The 20332-nt window shown below is 44.3% G+C and overlaps 1 protein-coding gene across 3 annotated transcripts in view; it reads right to left on the reverse strand.

Moving 5' to 3' along the window:
- Positions 1-18514, reverse strand: part of POGZ (pogo transposable element derived with ZNF domain) — a 39920-nt gene extending 21406 nt beyond the window's left edge. For 2 of the 3 annotated variants that reach the window (XM_084865658.1, XM_084865656.1), the window contains exons 1-3: positions 18123-18513; positions 9647-9771; positions 8250-8408 (exon numbers count right to left, since the gene is read on the reverse strand). In XM_084865658.1, coding sequence (XP_084721784.1) covers positions 8250-8408; positions 9647-9770 — 283 coding nt within the window. In that variant the 5' untranslated portion in view covers position 9771; positions 18123-18513. Of the gene's footprint in view, positions 1-8249; positions 8409-9646; positions 9772-18122 lie in introns of all 3 variants that reach the window. The other variant, XM_084865657.1, reaches the window with a different exon arrangement.
- Between the last annotated feature and the right edge of the window lie 1818 nt (positions 18515-20332).

Genomic DNA, 20332 nt, shown 5'->3' on the forward strand with positions numbered 1-20332 from the left:
CTCTTCCTAGGGAGTCAAATATCAGAAATGCAAAAGGATGCCGGGACCGGTTTGGCTCAATGGATAGAGCGTCGGCCTGCGGACTGATGGCTCCTGGGTTCGATTCCAGTCAAGGGCATGTACCTTGTTTGCAGGCACATCCCCAGTGGGGGGTGTGCAAGAGACAGCTGGTCACTGTTTCTCTCTCATCGATGTTTTTAAGTCTCTATCCCTCTCAATTCCTCTGTGTAAAATCAATAAAAATATATATATATATTTAAAAAGAAAAAAGAAAAAAAAAGAAATACAACAGGCTTTCTGAACAACCATAGCATTCAGTATGGAAACATGGAGACTGACAGGCTGCCTTCTTTCGCTTTATGTCATCAAGGCGGATACACAAAAGACCTGGTCAAAAACTAAACAATATTAAGTAAAAATGTTAGCTTAATAAGGCAATGATTCATTCATGAATCAATATTAATAAACACATACTAATAAACTGGGCTAACTGTTATTGAGTTATTTTATATTCCTTTTTATCTGTGAGAAAAGCAATTTTTAAATGTTTTTAAGTCCTCTAGATACTACACTTGGCCAAAATAATTCTCATTACTATATTTTCTAATTCAGAAATATTCTAATACCACACAGAAAACTTGGGAAAGCCAATATACCTAAGTCAAAGATAAAATCAAAATATTGCCTCAACCTTTTTACCTCAAATCACCAGAATAAGATGGACTCCTCTGAAATGAATATTCACTGCAGTTAGCTACAAAGCGAAACCAGCAGAGTGGGTAGACAGGGGGCTGTTCATGGGCCAGCAGTGGTTTGTGCCAGTCTCCGAGAAACTGAGAGCCCAGCGGTGGACTAGACCCTGACAGCTACCAGGCCAGCAGAGTAGTGATTATAGAGGTTGACAGGTAAAAAACTCCAACAAGTTATATCTAGGATAACTATACTGGCAACTTACTGACTGTACATATTTTAAATTTAAATGTTTGATTATGGGAAAGTTAAAATATATATAAAAATGGAACATTATAATGAATACCATGTACCATCACTGAGTTTCAATGATTAGCCAATCATGTTTCATCTATACCTTTCACCCACTTACCGGCGCCCTTATCATTCTGAAACAAGTTCTAGATCATATCTTTTCACCTATAAGTATTCAATACTAGTGGCCGGGTGCACGGATCCGTGCACATAGGAAGGATATTATTAGAATAAATATTTTAATATTGCTATTCACCCTTTCTCTGTGTGTGTCAGAATCGAAAGAAAATTAGTGCTTTTCCGTCGGCAACAGACAGAGGAGTCCGCGCGCGAGCTACCGTGAGCCACGCGGTTACCATGGTGGCCAGGGTGCAGCGCCCACGGGCGTGTCCCCAGGTTTTCCCAGACGCGACAGAGCCTATGAGTTGAAGATGAATAAAGGTGATGATGAATGTTTTCCAAAAACTTATAACAGGATGACCAAAACCCCAGGAGCCCTAATGCATGTAATAAGCATATAGGTAACTGCAAGTGAATGAACGTTCAAGTTCTTAGCTGTGTTGTTTAAAAATTCTTCACTGCCTCCGGTGTGGCATATGACATTTTTGGGAGGAAAAACAAAGAACTGATCAAGAAGACATGAATTGAAGCGAATGAAAAGTAATATTTTATTTAACAGTGATCAACGAAATTATATAGAAAAAAAGAAAATTAGTAAAATGTACATGAAAATTATAAAGTGAATAAATAAACAATAACAACAAAGACATATGAAAACAACCAAAAGATGATCTAAACCCAACAAAAACATGATATAAAAACAACACGGAAAAAAAAAAAAAAAACACGGATAAAAACAAAGACTGATAAGTTGATTGAACTTATTCTAACATCTCCCCGTAGACCACAGGAGGAGTAAAAACGCTTTCAGAGTCCTTGTGATGAGGTATTTAGAACTTGAACATCGCACGCTCTTTGAAGTGCAGAGAGAGTTAACATGGAACTCCATTCCATCGGACACATGGAGGGCCGGGTGGAACTGACATGTGACGCCACACGCGTTACATTCCACCACCACCACCGGGTTGGGTGATCGCGTCCTCGTTCACTTCGTTTCGCTAGGAAGGCGGTTCCTACCAGGCCTGGCAGCGCTGGCGGACGCCTGTTCGTACATCCTCTGCCGCCGGCGCCGCTTCCTCTCGGCCTCGTAGGTGCGCTGGGCCAGCAGCTGCGCCTCCGACATGCTCTGCCGCCGCCGCCGGCTCCGCTCGGCCTCGCAGACCCGCTGCGCCAGCCGCTCCTCCTCGGACATGTTCTGCCGGCGGATCCGCTTCCTTTCGTTCGCAGTGACCCGGTACGCCACTCGCTCCTCCTCGGACATGTTCTGCCGGCGCCGCCGCATCCTCTCGGCGTCGAGGATGCGCTGCGCCAGCCGCTGCTCCTCCGACATGTTCTGGCGGCGGCGCCGGCTCCTCTCGGCTTCGGAGATGCGCGGCGGCGGCGCTGGCCGGTCTTCAGACTTGTTCTGTCGAGGGGGACGCGGCTTTCTTCCAGCTTCAGAATGTCAACAGAAACAACCACATTTACGATCGGCAGTGACAGATGGAAACGCACGCGTGCGGTTGGCGCCGGCGAGGATTGTGAAAGAGACAGGTTTAAAAAATTTTAGAAATTAAGGGGGCCGTGGAGGAAGCACGGGGCTGCAGGGCGGCAGAGGTATGTTTCCACAGAACAGGCAGCTGAAAAGCTGTGACAGGCACATTCCCATAGCATGAGGGAGCCGGGAACAGCAGAAGGTCTGTATTTACTAAGTAAAGGGAAGGAGCCTCTCATTCAGAGGATGGACGAGGAGGCCTTAAAGGGGATGGGAAAACACTAAGGGAGAAGGGGAGGAAAACCTCACAGGTCCCACGTGAGGTTTGACCTTGAAACTCAAAAGTTTCTGTAGTAACCGGTCTAAGGAAACAGTGACAATCAGAAGGGATATCAAGGCACAGAAACAGGGAAGCTCAGGGGGACCCTTTCCCTCTCCCCACGTGGGAATCTGTACTTGTTCTTCAGTCAATTTCCAGCTTTGCTCTACCATCTTCCGTCCGTGGATTCATTCTTCGACTCCGACGGACAGAGAACCCGGGAACCATGTGTTTCAGTCCAAAAATCCCGCTTCAGCTTTATATGTATCACACATGTGCGAGTCAACTTAGCCGTTTACATCTATACTAGAGGCCCCCGCGCACGGATTCGTGCACTGGTGGGTCCCTTGGCCGGGCCTGCAGGGATCGGGCTGAAACCAGCTCTCTGACATCCCCCGAGGGGTCCCGGAATGTGAGAGGGCGATTCTTGGGTGAGGCACCGCAGACCTGGGCTCCCTCATCTCTGTGTCACCGGAGAACCACAGCTGCCAAGTCACTGAACCACAGCTGCCAAGTCACTGCAGCTAGCTGCGTTGAGCATCTCCCCCTGGTGGTCAGTGTGCATCACAGCGACCAGTCAGAGGGAAGGACTGACACTTAGCCTTTTATATATATAAGTAACTTTAAAAAAAAGAGTGAATATCCACACCATTATCACTCCAAAAAATATAAGTCTCTGACTATAGTTGATAAATATAATTGAAGTTTGCTTGGAGCAGAACTTAAATGTTCTCACTCATTCCCCTCCAAGAGATAAATATATAAAGTGATGGATGTGTTAATTAACTAGATAGTGGAAATCCTTTCACAAATGTATGTCTAATCACCAGGATGTACATTTAAATATGTTGCAATTATATTTGTCAGTTATACTAAAGTTAAATATGTAATACTTAAATATCAAATACCAAGTCAGAATACAAACTGATGATTGTAACTTTTTTTTAAAGAGTTTGTTTAAATCAGGTTACAAAAGGGTTCTCATAAAGTCTAACTGATGGACATAAGCCTCAGTCTCTTTTAATCCATACATTCCGCATCTATCTCTTTTATGCCTTTCCAATTTATAGTTGAAGAATATTGGCTAAACAAAATCATGTATTTTCTATTTATTATTTTCACTACTAGGGTTAAAGAAAATAAAGTGTTATTTATTTAAGCCCACTTAAGATAATGACTGAACTCTACATTCCAACTAAATACAGGAAGGAAATGATGGAAATGTTTTGCATTTATGTGAAATCAACTGGTATTTGCAAGTCTCATAAAATCTGCACAAGCTCTACTGCTATAAAGAGTGCTGTCCTGGCTGAACAGCTCAGTTGATTAGAGTGTCCTCTTGATACAACAAGGTTGCCAGTTTGATTCCTGGTCAGGGCACATACAAGAAGCAACCAGTGAGCCGGGCCAGCATGGCTCAGTGTTATGCATCGATCTATGAAATAGAAGGTCAATGATTCCCTCTCATCATTGATGTTTCTGTCTCTGCCTCTTCCTTCCTCTCTCAGAAATCAATAAAAACATATTTTAAAAAATAAAAAAGAGCCGAAACCGGTTTGGCTCAGTGGATAGAGCATCAGCCTGCGGACTGAAAGGTCCAGGGTTTGATTCCGATCAAGGGCATGTACCTTGGTTGCAGGCACATCCCCGGTAGGGGGTGTGCAAGAGGCAGCTGATCGATGATTCTCTCTCATCGATGTTTCTAACTCTCTATCCCTCTCTCTTCCTCTCTGTGGAAAATCAATTTAAAAAAATTTCAAATAAATAAATAAATAAATAAAAAGAGCCAAAACCGGTTTGGCTCAGTGGATAGAGCGTCAGCCTGCGGACTGAAAGGTCTCAGGTTCAATTCCAGTCAAAGGCATGTACCTTGGTTGCGGGCACATCCCCCATAGGGGGTGTGCAGGAGGCAGCTGATCGATGTTTCTCTGTCATCGATGTTTCTAACTATCCCTCTCTCTTCCTCTCTATAAAAAAAAAATCAAAAAATATTTTTTAAAAATAAATAAAAATAAAAAAGATCTAGAGTGAAGATTAACAAAAAAACCTTTATTTTAATTATAATTTAATATTTGATCCACATAAAATCTACTGTAATAAAAGCACAATATGCTAATTAGACCAGATAGCCAGATGACCTTCCGGAAGACCTTCTAGACGAAGCCGGGGCTGCGAGGGCCGAGCCCCTTGTATGAATTTTGTGACCGGGCCTCCAGTATTACGTATATTTAAGTTATAAAGTATAATGTTAAAACAAACAAAACCCAGTTTAGGACTAGAGCATTATAAATACTATTAATGTTCTCCTACTCTTCCAAACCCTGGCTTCCCTCCCACACGTATATAAATGTTTCTTAAAGTCAAGAGTCAAGTAAATGCTTCTTTATGAAGAGAGAGCAAGGAAAATAAGAGAAACAGTAAATTATACAGGTCAATCAATGCCCCCTAAAGGGACAGCCTTTTAAAACATAATTACTGGAGAAGGTGGATGTTGATAAGTAGGAGCCAGAATGGTTTTAAAACTGGTCTAAAAGGAGGGTGCAGAGTAGGAAAACAAACATTTTTTTAGCTTTCTAAAGAACCTGGTACACTATGTGAAACAATATTAAATTGCTTAAAAGTTATTCTTTGCTATGTTAACAATGTAATAAGTAGACAATATACCAATATAATTAAACTGAAGGCTAATGGGAACTGGGTTGCTAGGAGGGAACATTTTTTATCCACTCTACTGTGATGACTAATCCCTAACTCATGCTACCATTCTACGAGTATCTGATAAAAAGGGTACAGAAAAAAGGAAAGACAAATTGGACCCATTAATGGGCACTTATCCATGCATGAACAGTTTTTGGAAGAATACACAGATATGTAACTATGGTTTCCAGTCTATACCCATTTTTTTTAAACCGTAAACTTGGATTATTTTATTTATAATACTAGAGGCTTCTGAAATAAATAAAATCAATTTATATATGTTGTATATTTATAATTTTGTACACAGGCCCTAGGTGGGCTCAGAATGGAGCCCATTCAAGGAGTCAAGGAGACTAGATTATGAGATGCTTATCAGGGGCCTTGGAACGCTCGGATGAAAGTAAAATTTAGCTAAACTGATTGCTAACAGAACTTGGACAATTATGATGAGAGAAAACTAGAAAAGCAGTAAAATACAGGGGAAAGGCCACAGGCTTTGAAAGCTAGATAAGTCAAATCTAGTTTAGTCACTTACCAACTATTTGACCTTAAGCAAATTATTTAGACCAGCAGTTGCCAACCAGTGGTCTGTGAGGTCCAAACGGTTGGCGATCGCTGATTTAGACTATTTTCTAGGTAATGGTTCCTCGTCTTTATTTGAGAATCCCTATATATAAGTTAGGGGGGGGAAGCAATGGATTTTCCACATGATAGAAATAAATTTTCAGTACCCAAAGATTGAAAAAATACCTATGGAAATTATAAAGATTTCAGTTGAATAACATTTAAAGTTGGCAGTCACATGGGGAAAGAGCTACTGGTGGGCACTTTTTTTTTTAATTGATTTTTGATAGAGAGGAAGAGAGAGTGATAGAGAGCTAGAAACATCAATGAGAGAGAATCATCAATCAGCTGCCTCCTGCACACCCCCCACCAGGAACGTGCCCGCAACCAAGGTACATGCCCTTGACCAGAATTGAACCTGGGACTCCTCAGTCCGCAGGCCAACGCTCTATCCATTGAGCCAAACCGGTATCGGCTAGTGGGCACTTTTTTAAAGCCACAAATTAGGGCAACTTGACACTGTCCACCAAATCTGAAATGCCTGATCTAGCAATCTCACTTTATACTGCAGATATGTTTATATAGTGAGTGATATAATGCCTGAGAATGTTCACCATAGTCACTGTAATCACAAAAAAATTAGAACTGTAATAAACATTAGGGAAATAAATGATTATATCCAAAAGTAAGGATGCTAAATGCACTTCTAATGGAAGTATTAACTGACACAACATTTCCAACCCAGGAAAAAGAATTGACCAAAATCCTTAAAATTGTGACGATCTTTGACATTTAGTTCTGTATTCTCAGAACTAATGATGTGAGAATAGAAAGACAGAGATGTTTACAATAGCTCTTTAAAAGAACAATAAATCCTCTTCTAACCTATTGTTAATAAAAGTTAACCTTGCAAAAGAAAATAGTCATCAAAAATATGTCAGATAAATATTAAGTAAAATGAGAAGACATTTATTACATACTGAAGAAAAAAAAAGCAGACAAAGAGTAATATAGAGTCTGTATGTTCCATTTTTGTAAAAAAGTAAGTCACTACATATAGCATATGGAAGTATACAAAAAAAATACATATATATATATATATATATATATACAGAAAAAGTTACAAATTGTTATATCCAGAAAGTGGGATTACAGTTTTAAAATGTTTCTTTCTTTATTTTTTTTCAGCCCACTTTTTCTATAATTCACATACTATTCTTATATAAATAAAGCTATTTTATTTTAAAATAAAATAAAATAAAATAATTGAGAACAAAATCCTTGCATATTAGCATAACCAATGGATACGGACTCTAGGGTGGTGGAAGCTTGTCCAGGGGAGTGGGAGTGGCCACGGAGGGGGGGTTTATGGGGGGGGGGGGAAGGAGACATACGTAATACTTTAAATAAAAAATACAAAGAATAAAGTCCTTTGCAGCAATGCAATGATCCTATGAAGTTGCTTATTCTAGTTTTTAATCTTGAGCTGTAACTTGCCAATAACTCATCTTCAGAGTATAGAAACAGTTACCAGAAATGAAATAAAAACCAACACTATATAGTCTCTCTAGTTAATAAATATACTGAAAACACTACTCTTTCACCATTTCCTTCCGGTAGACAACAGTCCTGTCCTATTTTCCATGCCCAGGACCCAATAACAAAATGAATCTACCAGAGAAAAAGACAAAACCAATCTGCTCTGGGAGGATTCTTAACCAACTAGTGGGACTCTTCTCGTTAAAAAACAACAAACAATCAAACTATAACAACAACAAAAACTCAGCCCACATCTTTTCAACGGTTACACATTTTGAGTTTATTTTACATCTTCTCTCCTAGAAATGTTTAGCAGCAAGAATCGGCTGCACTCGGGCTGGAAACGCCGTCGTCAGTTCAGCACTAACTCAGAGGGAACAGCACCACCTACTGAGTCACTTGCCCAACGGAAAACCGTGACTAAATTCACTCTCCAACTACTAACACCACTTCAGTACCTCAAGCTACACAGGTAGAGCTAGCTGTTCCTAAGACTTTTTACATCCTCTCTTCCCTCTGACCCAGGAAGAACTCCCCAATAATCCCACTTACCATTGTTGTTGGCAATTAGTGTGACAAGAGTCTTCTTGGTGCTGTCGCTGTTCTGTGCCCCGCTGCTGCTGACGGTGGTGGGTGTGGAGAGGTGCCCAGCGACAGAGGCATGGGCAGCGATGGGCACTGGAGCTGAGACTGGCTGCTGGCTCGCAGAAACTGTGGGGAAGGCAGGCACAGTCACTCGAAGGCAGGGACAGCTGACACGAAAGGATACTGTTCTAATCTTCCCCTTTCATCTTATTGCAGGTGGCTATGCCCAAAAGCTTTCCTGCTTTATTTGAAAATCCAACTGTTAATCTATTTCTCCTCCTATTTGTCCTTCACTCTACCAATAAGACACAAGGCCACCTTTTCTGTATCTCATTTCCTAATTGATAAAGTTAAATCACAAGCTCCCTGAACCGGGATTTAAAAATATATATATATATATATTATTGATTTTTTTTTTTTTTTTTTTTTTAACAGAGAAGAAGGGAGAGGGATAGAGAGTTAGAAACATCGATGAGAGAGAAACATCGATTAGCTGCCTCCTGCACAGCCCGCAATGGGGATGTGCCCGCAACCAAGGTACATGCCCTTGACCGGAATCGAACCTGGGACCTTTCAGTCCAAAAGCCGAAGCTCTATCCACTGCGCCAAACCGGTTTTGGCTGAACTGGGATTTTAATGTGCTGCTTATACAGGTCAAGCAAACCTCTAGGACACAAAGCTTTACTAGCACCACAACCAGTATTCATAACCACGCACAGAAAGTCATCCACAAGATGCTAAACTGTGTCCTGTTTCAGCCCAAATCAATGCTATCTTCAGCTCCCAAGGCAAGGAAGATAAAAATAAAGAGAGCAACAGGCACAATCTGGCAGAGGAGGTGTGGGGAGGACTACCACCCACTTTCTGAATTCAAGGCTAAAACTTGACCTTGCAACACCACCTTTTTGAAAGAGAAGCTAATAAGCCTAAGTTTGTAAACTGTCCTTGAAGGTAGATACAAAGTGAATTCTACTCAGCTCACAAGTGAAACTAAATTCAAGTAAAAGAGAAAAAAGCCAATACCGTGTGAACTTGTTTCTGGACTGCATGCATAAATGGGCACTGACATACATCATTAACTCTGCATTCTTGTTTATACATCATTTGGTAAGAGGACTGCTAGATGTTTGGTAAATATTGGTTAATACAACTCTCAATGTTTTTAATGACTTACATACAGTGTGTCTAACTTTAAGCACGAGGAAATGGCAGCACATTCAAATTAGACACTGGGAAATAAAGGAAGCATCCGTGCCACAAGGAAGCGTTCCTGGATTATTAAATCCTTCCCTACCTCACACTTGCTTAACAAAAATGTCCTTCAATTAAGACAACTTAATGTGAGATCAAAGCGTTTCTGTTACCTGTAGTCGTTTTATCCACTGAATTATAATCTTCAACTACAGAATCCTCAATGACATCGCTGATTTTCTGCCATGGCTCCAGCTCCTCCTCCTCACATTCCATAAACAGGTCGGTGTCCGCCATGCTACAAAAAAAACAAAACAAACAAACAAAAAAAGTCGAGTAAGATATTGACCCCAGAATGGAAAAAAGGTGTTTTATACAGAACACTGAATCTGACTGTTGAATCCATTGGTAACATATCCCCTTGTACTACTCTCTACCATGTCCTCTAACCTCCCCTATTTCCAAGGGTCCAAATTATTATACATTAAATACTACTTTCTTTATTACTGGGCCTTTTTGCAAACTCTTAAATTTTGAACCCAAGATGAGAATCTCATTTGTCTCACACTAGTCCCAGCCCTACTACTGTTTAGTACTCCCCCACAGTCAGCTAGCTACATGCTTCATTTTAATTTTCCTTTTTTGTAAATATATTTTTATAGATTCCAGGGAGGAAGGGAGAGGGAGAGATAGAAACATCAATGAGAGAAAATCATTGGTCGGCTGCCTCCTACACATGCCCTATTGGGGATTGAGCCCACAACCCGGGCATGTGCCCTGACTAGGATTTGAACTGTGACCTCCTGGTTCATAAGTTGTTCATAGGTCGACACTCAACCACTGAGCCACACGGACCAGGCATCAGCTATGAGCTTTTTTTAAAAACAAAGTCTACTGTTACATCTCTGCAATGTAAACAAAGAGTGATTGCTATTTTTCTGCCCTCCGATATTAGTTGACTAAAGGTCAATTTCTCTGACTGGGAATGATGGGAGTAGCATTACTGCTCAATGTTCAAACAAAGCCTTCAATGCAAAGGTTCTCAAGCCCTTGGTATCTCAGTAGAAATTTCACCACATCCCCAAGCCAAAAATGAAACAAAGCAAAACCACCAGCCTGAGTTAAGTAGTGAGGTCCATACAGTAAAATAGCATTAGTTTTCGAGATGCCCAACTAGATGGCATTGTTCTCGAAATTTTAAAAAATCCAGGCAATGCCTCAGGGGTTACCTAGCTACCGCCAAGTGCCCAGGTTTAATGGGTAAAGTGCTTACTAATTTGCTTCTAAGTAGTCTAATATTCTTTTAAATTATGTTTCCCCAAAACCACAAAAGGGAGAAGGAATGAGCAAGAAAAGAAAAAGATCTAAGATACCAACTTAAATTTTATTAGTTTCATATTTAATTTACATATATTAAAGACAATGCTAGCCATAAACTGAATTAAAAAGAAACCAAGGCCATATCAGTCATTCTTTGAGCCAAGACTATACACAGCTGTATTTTCCAGTCTAGTAATTCCACTGAGAAAGGTAACACTCTAAACTTGCCCCCCCCACGACTTTTTTTTTTTTTTTTTTTTTTAACACACCCTATTGATTTTTTACAGAGAGGAAGGGAGAGAGACAGAGAGCTAGAAAGGTCAATGAGAGAGAAACATCGACCAGCTGCCTCCTGCACACCCCCACAGGGGATGTGCCTGCAACCAATGTACATGCCCTTGACCGGAATCGAACCCGGGACCCCTCAGTCCCCAGGCCGACGCTCCACCACTGAGCCAAACCGGCTTCGGCACTCCCCCACCAACTACTTTTATTTGTTTTGTTAATCCTCACCTCAGGATATTTTTTTCTACTGATTTTTAGAGACTGTAGGGGGGGTGGGGGGAGGAAGGGGGAGAGAGAGAACGTAACAGAGACACACTGATTGGTTGCCTTGCGAATGCTTCCCCTGCAACCCAGGTCTGTGCCTTTGACCAGGAATTAAACCTGGCCCCCTTCAGTGCACAGGCTGGCGCTCTAATCACTGGGCACACTGGCTATGGCCCTAACTACAGTACTTAATTTTATACATAGTTCCTTACCGTATAACTTTCTGAGGGCCACAGGCAATAGATGATTAACCAGGTGGATAACCTCTATAGATGGTTTTAAAGAATCTTCTTTCATGCCCTAACCCGTTTGGCTCAGTGGCTAGAACCTAAGGGCAGTCAATTAGCATATTCCCTCCTTGTCGTCTGTGGGTGCTACCATCTTTGAGGGTGGGACAGACAATTGGCATATTCGGCTGTGGCACCACCTTATCGGCTGTGGGCACCACCATCTTTGGGACAGTGTGAGGGTCAATTAGCATATTCCCTCTTTATTAGATAGGACAGTCTGTCATCTTTTTGCCATTTACTAAGTCTAACTGGTAGCTTTGTTGGTTGGATTTTCTGTTAACCTGTTCTTATTTGTAGAAGCAATTTTCATACAGATTACATGCACATTTCTTAAGATATAGCACAATAATTAACATTAGAAAAAAGAAATTAATCTAGCCAAAACCGGTTTGGCTCAGTTGATAGAGCATCAGCCTGCGGACTGAAAGGTCCCAGGTTCGATTCCAGTCAAGGGCATGTACTTTGATTGCGGGCACATCCCTAGTAGGAAGTGTGCAAGAGGCAGCTGATCGATGTTTCTCTCTCATCAATGTTTCTAACTCTCTATCCCTCTCTGTAAAAAAGTCAATAAAATATATTTAAAAAATGAAATTAATCTAAGTTTTGTCAGAGGTAGGGTAAAATGAGATGAACATTGCCATGTCCCATTAACCCAATTCCCCCCATCATTTTGTTGTTGTTAATAATCACCCAATAAAATTTATCCATTGATTCTTTAGAGTAGAAAGGAGAGGAGAGACAGAGGGAGAGAAACATCAATGTGAGAAAGACACATTGATTGGCTGTCTCCAGCACGTGCCCCGACCAGGGATGGGGATTGAGCCTGCAACCGAGGTACATGCCCTTGACTGGAATCATACCCACAACCCTTTAGCCCAACACTCTATCCACTGAGCCAAACCGGCTAGGGCCATTCATTATTCGACATCTTGGTAACATATATGGTTTCTGTGGTTTACAGAGGCCCGGTACACAGATTCATGCACATTGAAAGGAAATTAATTAGAAGAAATTTTAGAGGCCAGGGAGGGACTGCGGAAGGTTGGCTCCAGGGCATGGCTGTCCTGTCTTGCCCAGTCCCAATCGGCCGGACACCAGCAGCAAGCTAACCTACCGATTGGAGCGTCTACTCCCTAGGGGTCATTGTGCATCATAGCACCCAGTTGAACAGTTGGACAATTAGCATATTAGGCTTTTACATATATATATATATATATATATATATATATATATATAGAGAGAGAGAGAGAGAGAGAGAGAGAGAGAGAGAGAGAGAGAGAGAGAGACACACACACACACACACACACACACACAAAAGGTCAGGTGCACAAAATTCGTACATGGGTGGGGTCCCTAGGCCAGGCTGCCGATCAGGGCCAATCAGGTTCCCCACCTTCTCCTTCTCTAGCTGCCTGCATTTGCCACCACTCAACTCCGGTTCCCGTCCCAGCCCAGGGGCCTGGCGCTGATTGGCAATCAGGGCCTGTGTGCAGCTCCTGTGCTGAGCGTCTTGCCCTCTGGTAGTCAGTGCGAGTCATAGCAACCCGTCATTCCGTTGTAATGGTCGCCTAGGCTTATACATAGAGATTGTACTAGCAAACGTGATTTTGGGGCACTACGGAAGCTTTACTCAGCACTGCAACTCACACAGGACTATCAGCAATTCCTGCAGTCTTTCAACACGTTAAGCGCCATGCCAGTCACCGGTGATTGACACCATACTTTCCGTCCGGACCACGGCAGTCTCCAGCGGCCAGCATATAGGTGAAAATGGATATCATGGGCTAACCAGAAAGAGGACAAAACAGGCTTGGTGCTTAACGTGTTAGTATTTGGAATTCTTCCTTCCATCCATATGTGGGTTTACCAGGTACAGACCTTTCGAGGGAGGAGTAAGGCATATATGGCATTCTATTTTATATTCAGGTCCTATATAATCAACTCATCAGTAAAAGCTTACATAATTGAAAAGGCAAGGTACAAAGGTCCTATTTATAAGTGAAGTTATTTAAAGCAGCAAAACGAATCCTGCAGATATATACCTGTTAGTCTACCTCTGAGGTATTTAACGGACAGCAAATGTTTACCTATCTTCATCTCCAATAAGATTAGAAAAACACCTGTTTTCTACCAAAGCTCCCCAGACAGATTTGGTTCTGAAACTTCAAATTCCTTTAATTTGTTTGGTTTTCCCCCCCCCCTCATAGCTGTAAAGTCAATTCCAGGAACAAAGAATACAGAATCTAAATTTTCAATTCACTGCTAGTACACACTAGCTCATAAATCAATATACAAAGAACATTTGGAACAGAAAAAATGTCTTAATTAACAAAATAGTTTAAGACCATCACTACTCTCTTCCTGTAGGACGAGAAATAAACAAGTTACCTCAATTTGGAGCTTTAAAAAGGACTCACTACCGAAAACCTACAGGGCTGACTCCTTAAGATGGCTATAAAATGAATTATTGTTAAACCTGTAATAAGCTTTTATTTATTCAATCCTTTGCATGGCCCATTTTATCCCTCAAAGGATCTGTTACATGTAGTCTTCACAACAGATTCTTAAATAGTTTTAATAATCTGTCTACTGTTCCCAAACATAAAATGCTTTCACCTTTTGTGACAACAAATCTCCTATCAATAAGCACCCAAATATTAAGTTATATGTAAGCATATAAATTCCCTATTATCAAAGGGTTTAATGTTCAGGAGTCCCTCTGGCAATAAAAGTTTTTCTTCACGGACAGTTGTATGTGGTCTAAATTTCATTTTTGGCCCCTCAACTGCATTTAACTCTGTTAAATATTAGCAAAACATTAGTCTATTTCCCTCCCCGTCTCCTCCCCAGAGTTCCATGTAAAAATGTTTTTGTGGCTATGCCTTAATATCAGAAACTGAATGCCAAAGGATCTATCAAATTTGTACCATTTTAATGTGACAAAGCACCAACCCGCTCTAGGGTTTGTAATTTAAATCAGAGGTCTCCACCTTCAACAAAAACATATATGGAGAATAAAGAGGCATTGTCTGGAAATATGTTTTATTTTACTGTGACATAGCCAGGTATTATGCACTTTACATTCATTATCTCTGTGATTCTCACAATTTTTTTGTCCTAAGTAACTACATTTTACAGATGAGGTCAAAACGGAAGTTTAGTGAGATTAAATAACTCACACATGGTTCCAATTAGTAAATATCCCTCCTACATACCCCCTAACTGGGTGTAAGCACAAAACTCGGATATATGTCCTGATGGGAAACTGAACCATGACTTCCATTCATAGGTCAACACTCAACCACTGAGCCACACCAGCTGGGCAAGCTGTCGACATTTGAGAATTCTAATTTCACTTTCAAATTTTTATCACTGTTAACAAATGATGTCAACTGTTTCCCTCTGACAAGCTCACTTCAAGAAAACATCCACCGCCAAAACCGGTTTGGCTCAGTGGACAGAGCGTCAGTCTAAGGACTGAAGGGTCCCAGGTTCAATTCTGGTCAAGGGCATGTACATTGGTTGTGGGCGCATCCCCGGTTGGGGGTGTGCAGTAGGCAGCTGGTCGATGTTTCTCTCTCATCGATGCTTCTAGCTTTCTATCCCTCTCCCTTCCTCTCTGTAAAAAAATCAATAAAATATATTTTTAAAAAAGAAAAAGAAAACATCCACCAAACACTCAAGTATAAAACACGAATCTGTCAGTCATTCTTTCAATGCTGTTCCATGAAACAATGCTGCTCCACAACTCAATCTCACAAGTACTTTTCCTTACGACACGGATCAGACCTTGTTAGGCAATAAGTACTTTAAGCATACTTCCCATTTGGTCACAGATACTGAAAAATTAAAAAGACTTGAACTCAATGGCTGATATAAATTTTTTAATCTTTATTGTTGAGAGTATTACATAAGTCCCCCTTTTTTTCCCATTGACCCCCTCTGGCCCGCCTCTGCTCCCTGCCCCAGGCCTTCACCACCCCACTGTGTCCACAGGTTATACATAGATTAGAGGCCTGGTGCACGAAATTAGTACACTTGAGGGGGAGGGTGCTTTAGCCCTACCTGCACCCTCTCGCAGTCCAGTCCGGGAGCCCAGTGATTGATCGCCCCACAGAAGGAGGTCCCGCCCACCACCACCTGGGCCTCCCTCTGCGGGGCGATTGTGGGGCAATGGCGGGGGTCCCCTCAACCAATCGCATCGCACACACCTCGGCTGCGGCAACCTGGCGTTCGGTTGTCCATTCTGTCGTTTTGGATGTCACGGACCCTGGCTCTTTATATATTAGGATGCATACAAGTTCTTTGGTTGATTACTTCCCACCCACCCACCCACCCATCCCCTCCTTCCCTCAGATTCTTCACTCTGTTTCATGCTTCCATGTCTCTGGATCGATTTCCTTCATCAGTTTATTGTTAGATTCCACAGGAGTGAATCAACCCCAGGCTTCAGATCGCCTTGTCTTTCTCTGACTGACTTATTTCATTTAGTGTGATACTCCCTCGGTCTTAAGGTCTGAGATTTAACCATTTTTATTGCTTCATCAAAGACATTCTCAAGTAAGGATTGTAGTGTTTCACTCAACTTCTTTGCTTTGTGCTAAAACACCAACAGCAGTTTTACCCACCCTTGCTTTTGGAAGAGTGCAAACGTCAGTGAAGAAGATAAACAGCATTTTGGTGTTATTTTGGAAATAGTTATAACCTCTTTAAGGGTCTGAGGAGATCCCCATGTATCAGTGGATCATACTTTCTGAACCGCTTTCCTAGATTATACCGCCGGTTCAAGGTGGGGTGAAAACACTAACAAAACCCTGTTCACCCCCAGAGTCTTCCTTCTGTTGGTTCATTTAGTCTGAGATACACACCAACACAGGCAAGGAGCAGGAAACCAAGGACACAGATTGCAATTTTGTTTTAAGGTTTTATTCTGAGCACCTTCATGCTGGACCAACCATTCTCAAGGAGGAAGTTACCTTAATCAGTCTCAACTGAGGACAGCAGTGAAACATGTACAGAGGACGCCTGCCTCGCCATCAGGCTTGGGGATGAGACCCTACCAGATTGCACTTCTAGCAATTTCCAAGTTACATTTCATGAACTCCAAGAACTGCACTAAGTGGATCAAATGTAGAGTCCAAAGCCCAGTCAGTCCCAAGAGCAAGGGCGAGAGGGGTGTCGCAAAACTCAAAGCGGCCTTCCCTACTCCTTTGTCATTGGTTCATTTCTCCAGTTTGGTTTGAGCTAACAACCCCATCAGAGCTGGCATGTGGGTTTTGAGCTGCGGTGGTAGGCGTCAACACCAGAACTGTAGAGAGCTGGGCCCTCCAGTCCGCAGCAGGAGGGCTGGGACAGGACTACTGTCCCTCCATCTCCATCTCCAAAAGCCAGACTGGGCCCTTTGCAGCTCTCCCTTTTTGAGCTAAGACGGTTCAGGACTCAGTGAGCAGAGGAACGTCTAGGGAAGGGGAGGGAACCCCGCGTCTAACGGGAGCAGCCACCAGGAAAACTCCCAGAAAAAAGGAGAGGGAAGAAAGCAGGTGCATCTAACGAAAATCCACTCCTTTTCAGAGTGGGCGCTGAGGACCCAGAGAAAAATAGTCCCTGGGATAAATATGGCGCCCACCGCGGCGTAATCTGTAATCGCCAGAAAATATTTCTCCGCCCCGTCCCATTTTATTCTAAGTCTCCTTCCCAAAGAAGATGTGGGGCCGCGGGAGGGGACTTGACCAACTCCCTGCAGAAGAGCGCGGAGGCTCGGGATGCGCTCCTGGACCAAGGGGGGGATTACATAACCCGGGGGGAGGCCGGGCCATCCCCCCCTTCGCCTCCCCGCACTCAAAAGGGGCGCCCGGCTCTCTGCTCTTTCCCGGGAGCGCGGGGAGCGGGGCAGGCCCAGCACCCCCAACCCGCACCCCGGGGACGTCACCCCGCCCGCCTCCCCCAGCGCAGCCTCGCCCCCTGCCCCGCGCCCGCCCCTCCCGCCGCCGCCCGCACCCCCGCCACCTCCCCCGCGGGCCGCTGCCCGCACCCGCGCCGCCCGCCCGCCCACTCCTCCGAGACGCCGCGCGCCGCGCCGTGCGTGGGGACGTCGGGTGCGCGGGGCCGTGGGGCCCGAGTGCGCGCGCGCGCGCCACGGCGGCGGCCGCCGGGGGGCGGGGGCGCCGGCGCCAGCAGGCAGGGGCCTCCCCCGGCCCGGCCGCCGCCGCGCGGCTCCGGCGGGGCGCACGCCCTCCGGTTCGCGCCCGCGCGCCGCGCCCCACGCCCGCTGCCGCCGCGGGCAGTGCCCCGACTCGCCACCCGTGGGGGGGCGGGGGGGTCCGGGGGGCGCGCGCCACCGCCCCGGCCCCCTCCCCCGCCTCCAGCCTGCGTACTCGCCCATCCCCCCCTCCTCTCATTGTCTCGCCGCCGAACGCCCCGCCGAACGGAAAGATAACGGAACCCCCGGGGGAAGGGGGTGGGGAGAGGGGAGGCTCGCCCGCTCACTCACCTCCCGTGGTCGTCGCCGCCGCCGGTAGTCTGACCCGGAGAAGGCGCCGTCGCCTTAAAGGGACCTGCACTCGGCGGCGCCGGGGAGAAGGGGGTGGGTGCAGAGGGGAGGGGACGGGGGCTTTGGCGGGGGTGGGGGGTGGGGGGAGACGGCGGAGAAGGGGGAGCCGTGGAAAGCTCGTCTCCCTGAGGGTGCGAGGAAACCTCCCTCGTGTTCGAGTGATTGGGGATGGATTTTTTTTTTTTTCTCCCCGAGGGGGGCGGGGGGGCGCCCCGAGGGAGGGGGGTGGGAGGGCCGAGGAATGCGGCTCCGTGTACAGGAGCTGGCGCGGGGGAGAGAGGCGCCGACTCCCCCCTCCGGCCCTCTCGCCCCGCGCGGAGGGATACGGCTCGTCACTTCCGCCCTCCCCCTCTCGCCGCCTCGCCATTGGCTGGGCGTGGGGCGCGTCATGGGCTCAGCCTAACCCCCCGCCTGGGCTTCTTTTTTTTTTTTTTTTTTTCCTAATCAAGTTCGTCTGGGCCTGCAAATAAATAAATAAATAAATAAAAACAGTTATTATTTTTAAAAATGTGAAATAAAGAATAATGCACTCCAGAAGCAGGCTTCTAAAGAGTATAAGTTCTGGTGGGTGAGGGAAATGGAATTGCCAAAGGAAATGATCCCCCAATTCACTTGCCTGGACTTTGGAGGACAATTTTTGAGGGAAATGTCCCCACTTTGCACTCAAGGCTTCCAAACCTCATCAGGAGGAAGGGAAGCTCCTGTCACAGGCCAGATGGTGAGGCCCAGGGACCCCAACCACTGTCATGGGAACAAAGGCAGCAAAATGACCCTCTTTCCTCAAGAGACAGTCAGCCAAATAGCCTCATGGCACAGTCTTAAGTGGAGAACTTTTAAAAGCCATTTTACTCCGAATCCTTGTGGATTCTGAGAATCGCCCATGATTGCTTATCAGGGGGCTTCACCTATGAAAATGGCTTTGAAATCACTGTGAAGACACTCAGTCAAGACACTCAATTCTAAGAAGCCATAGACTCCATAACTCTGCTTTTTGCTGCAATCATGGCTGAAATGGTTTTGGCTCAAAAATATTGGTTAGTCCATTGAAGAGCATCCACTTGTTATTTCCCCCCCCCCCCCACCCCAAATAAAAACGAACCTCTTTTCCAGGACGCTAAGAAATTGTGTCCTTTATCATCTCCCAGGAGGATGAAATGTTAATATTTTCTTGAGATATTTGAGGATATTTGTTGTCATTTAGCTCCATAACTGTGGGAGCTTCTGATATATCCACAGCGTGGGTCACCTCAAGAGGCCATTACTGAAATATTTGGAAAGTCAACAGGCGTACCGTGTTTCCCCGAAAATAAAACATCCTCCGAAAATAAGACCTACTTACAGGTTTCCTTCTGAGTGAAATATAAGGCATCCCCCCAAAAATAAGGCCTCCCCTTATTGAGAGATTTGGTCCACTGATTCTGAAAGAAATGGAGTCACAAGAAATTCACCAGGAAATTGAAGAATTGGATTGTTATGATGATGTTCCAGAAGATGATGACATGATTGTCATTGAATAAATGAGTAAATTCTTGATACTGTGTCTGGTTTGTGTTAACTACCGTACTACTGTACCATATACAGGTAATAAATTTCCTTTATTTTCATTTAATGATAAATGTGTACTATATTCTTCTTCATGGAAAAATAAGACATCCCCTGAAAAAGAGACCTAGCGCATCTTTGGGAGCAAAAATAAATATAAGACACTGTCTTATTTTCGGGGAAACAGGGTAGATGAGGAGACTGGGGAGGAGATAGGTACCCCACCCAACCACCTCTCCCTTGGCTTCCGTGGCCCCCGTTGCTGCTTCCTCAACAAGGGTGTGCTCTCCCAGCCATGGCCTGATGACCAGCTCCCCTCAGTAGCCCATCTCCAGCCCAGTGGTCCCTAACCCCCCAGTTACAACCCTCCCAACGGGGTACTTAGAAGATGAGTGTGGCCACTCAATGGATATATATTGTATCTCCAGATCCTGATTAGCTGCCTCCCCACCCCTGACTCCAGAATGTTTGGGGGTGGTGTGTGGAGGATGATGGGAAGCAGATGACTAAGGAAAGGATGGACTTTTGGTAGTGTTTCTTTAAAAAACAAACAAACAAAAAAAAACACCACACACATCCAGCTGGCATGGCTCAGTGGTTGAGCATGG

The sequence above is a fragment of the Pipistrellus hanaki genome (assembly GCF_964339955.1).
Source record: "Pipistrellus hanaki genome assembly, chromosome: 18".
Taxonomy (NCBI): Eukaryota; Metazoa; Chordata; class Mammalia; order Chiroptera; family Vespertilionidae; genus Pipistrellus; species Pipistrellus hanaki.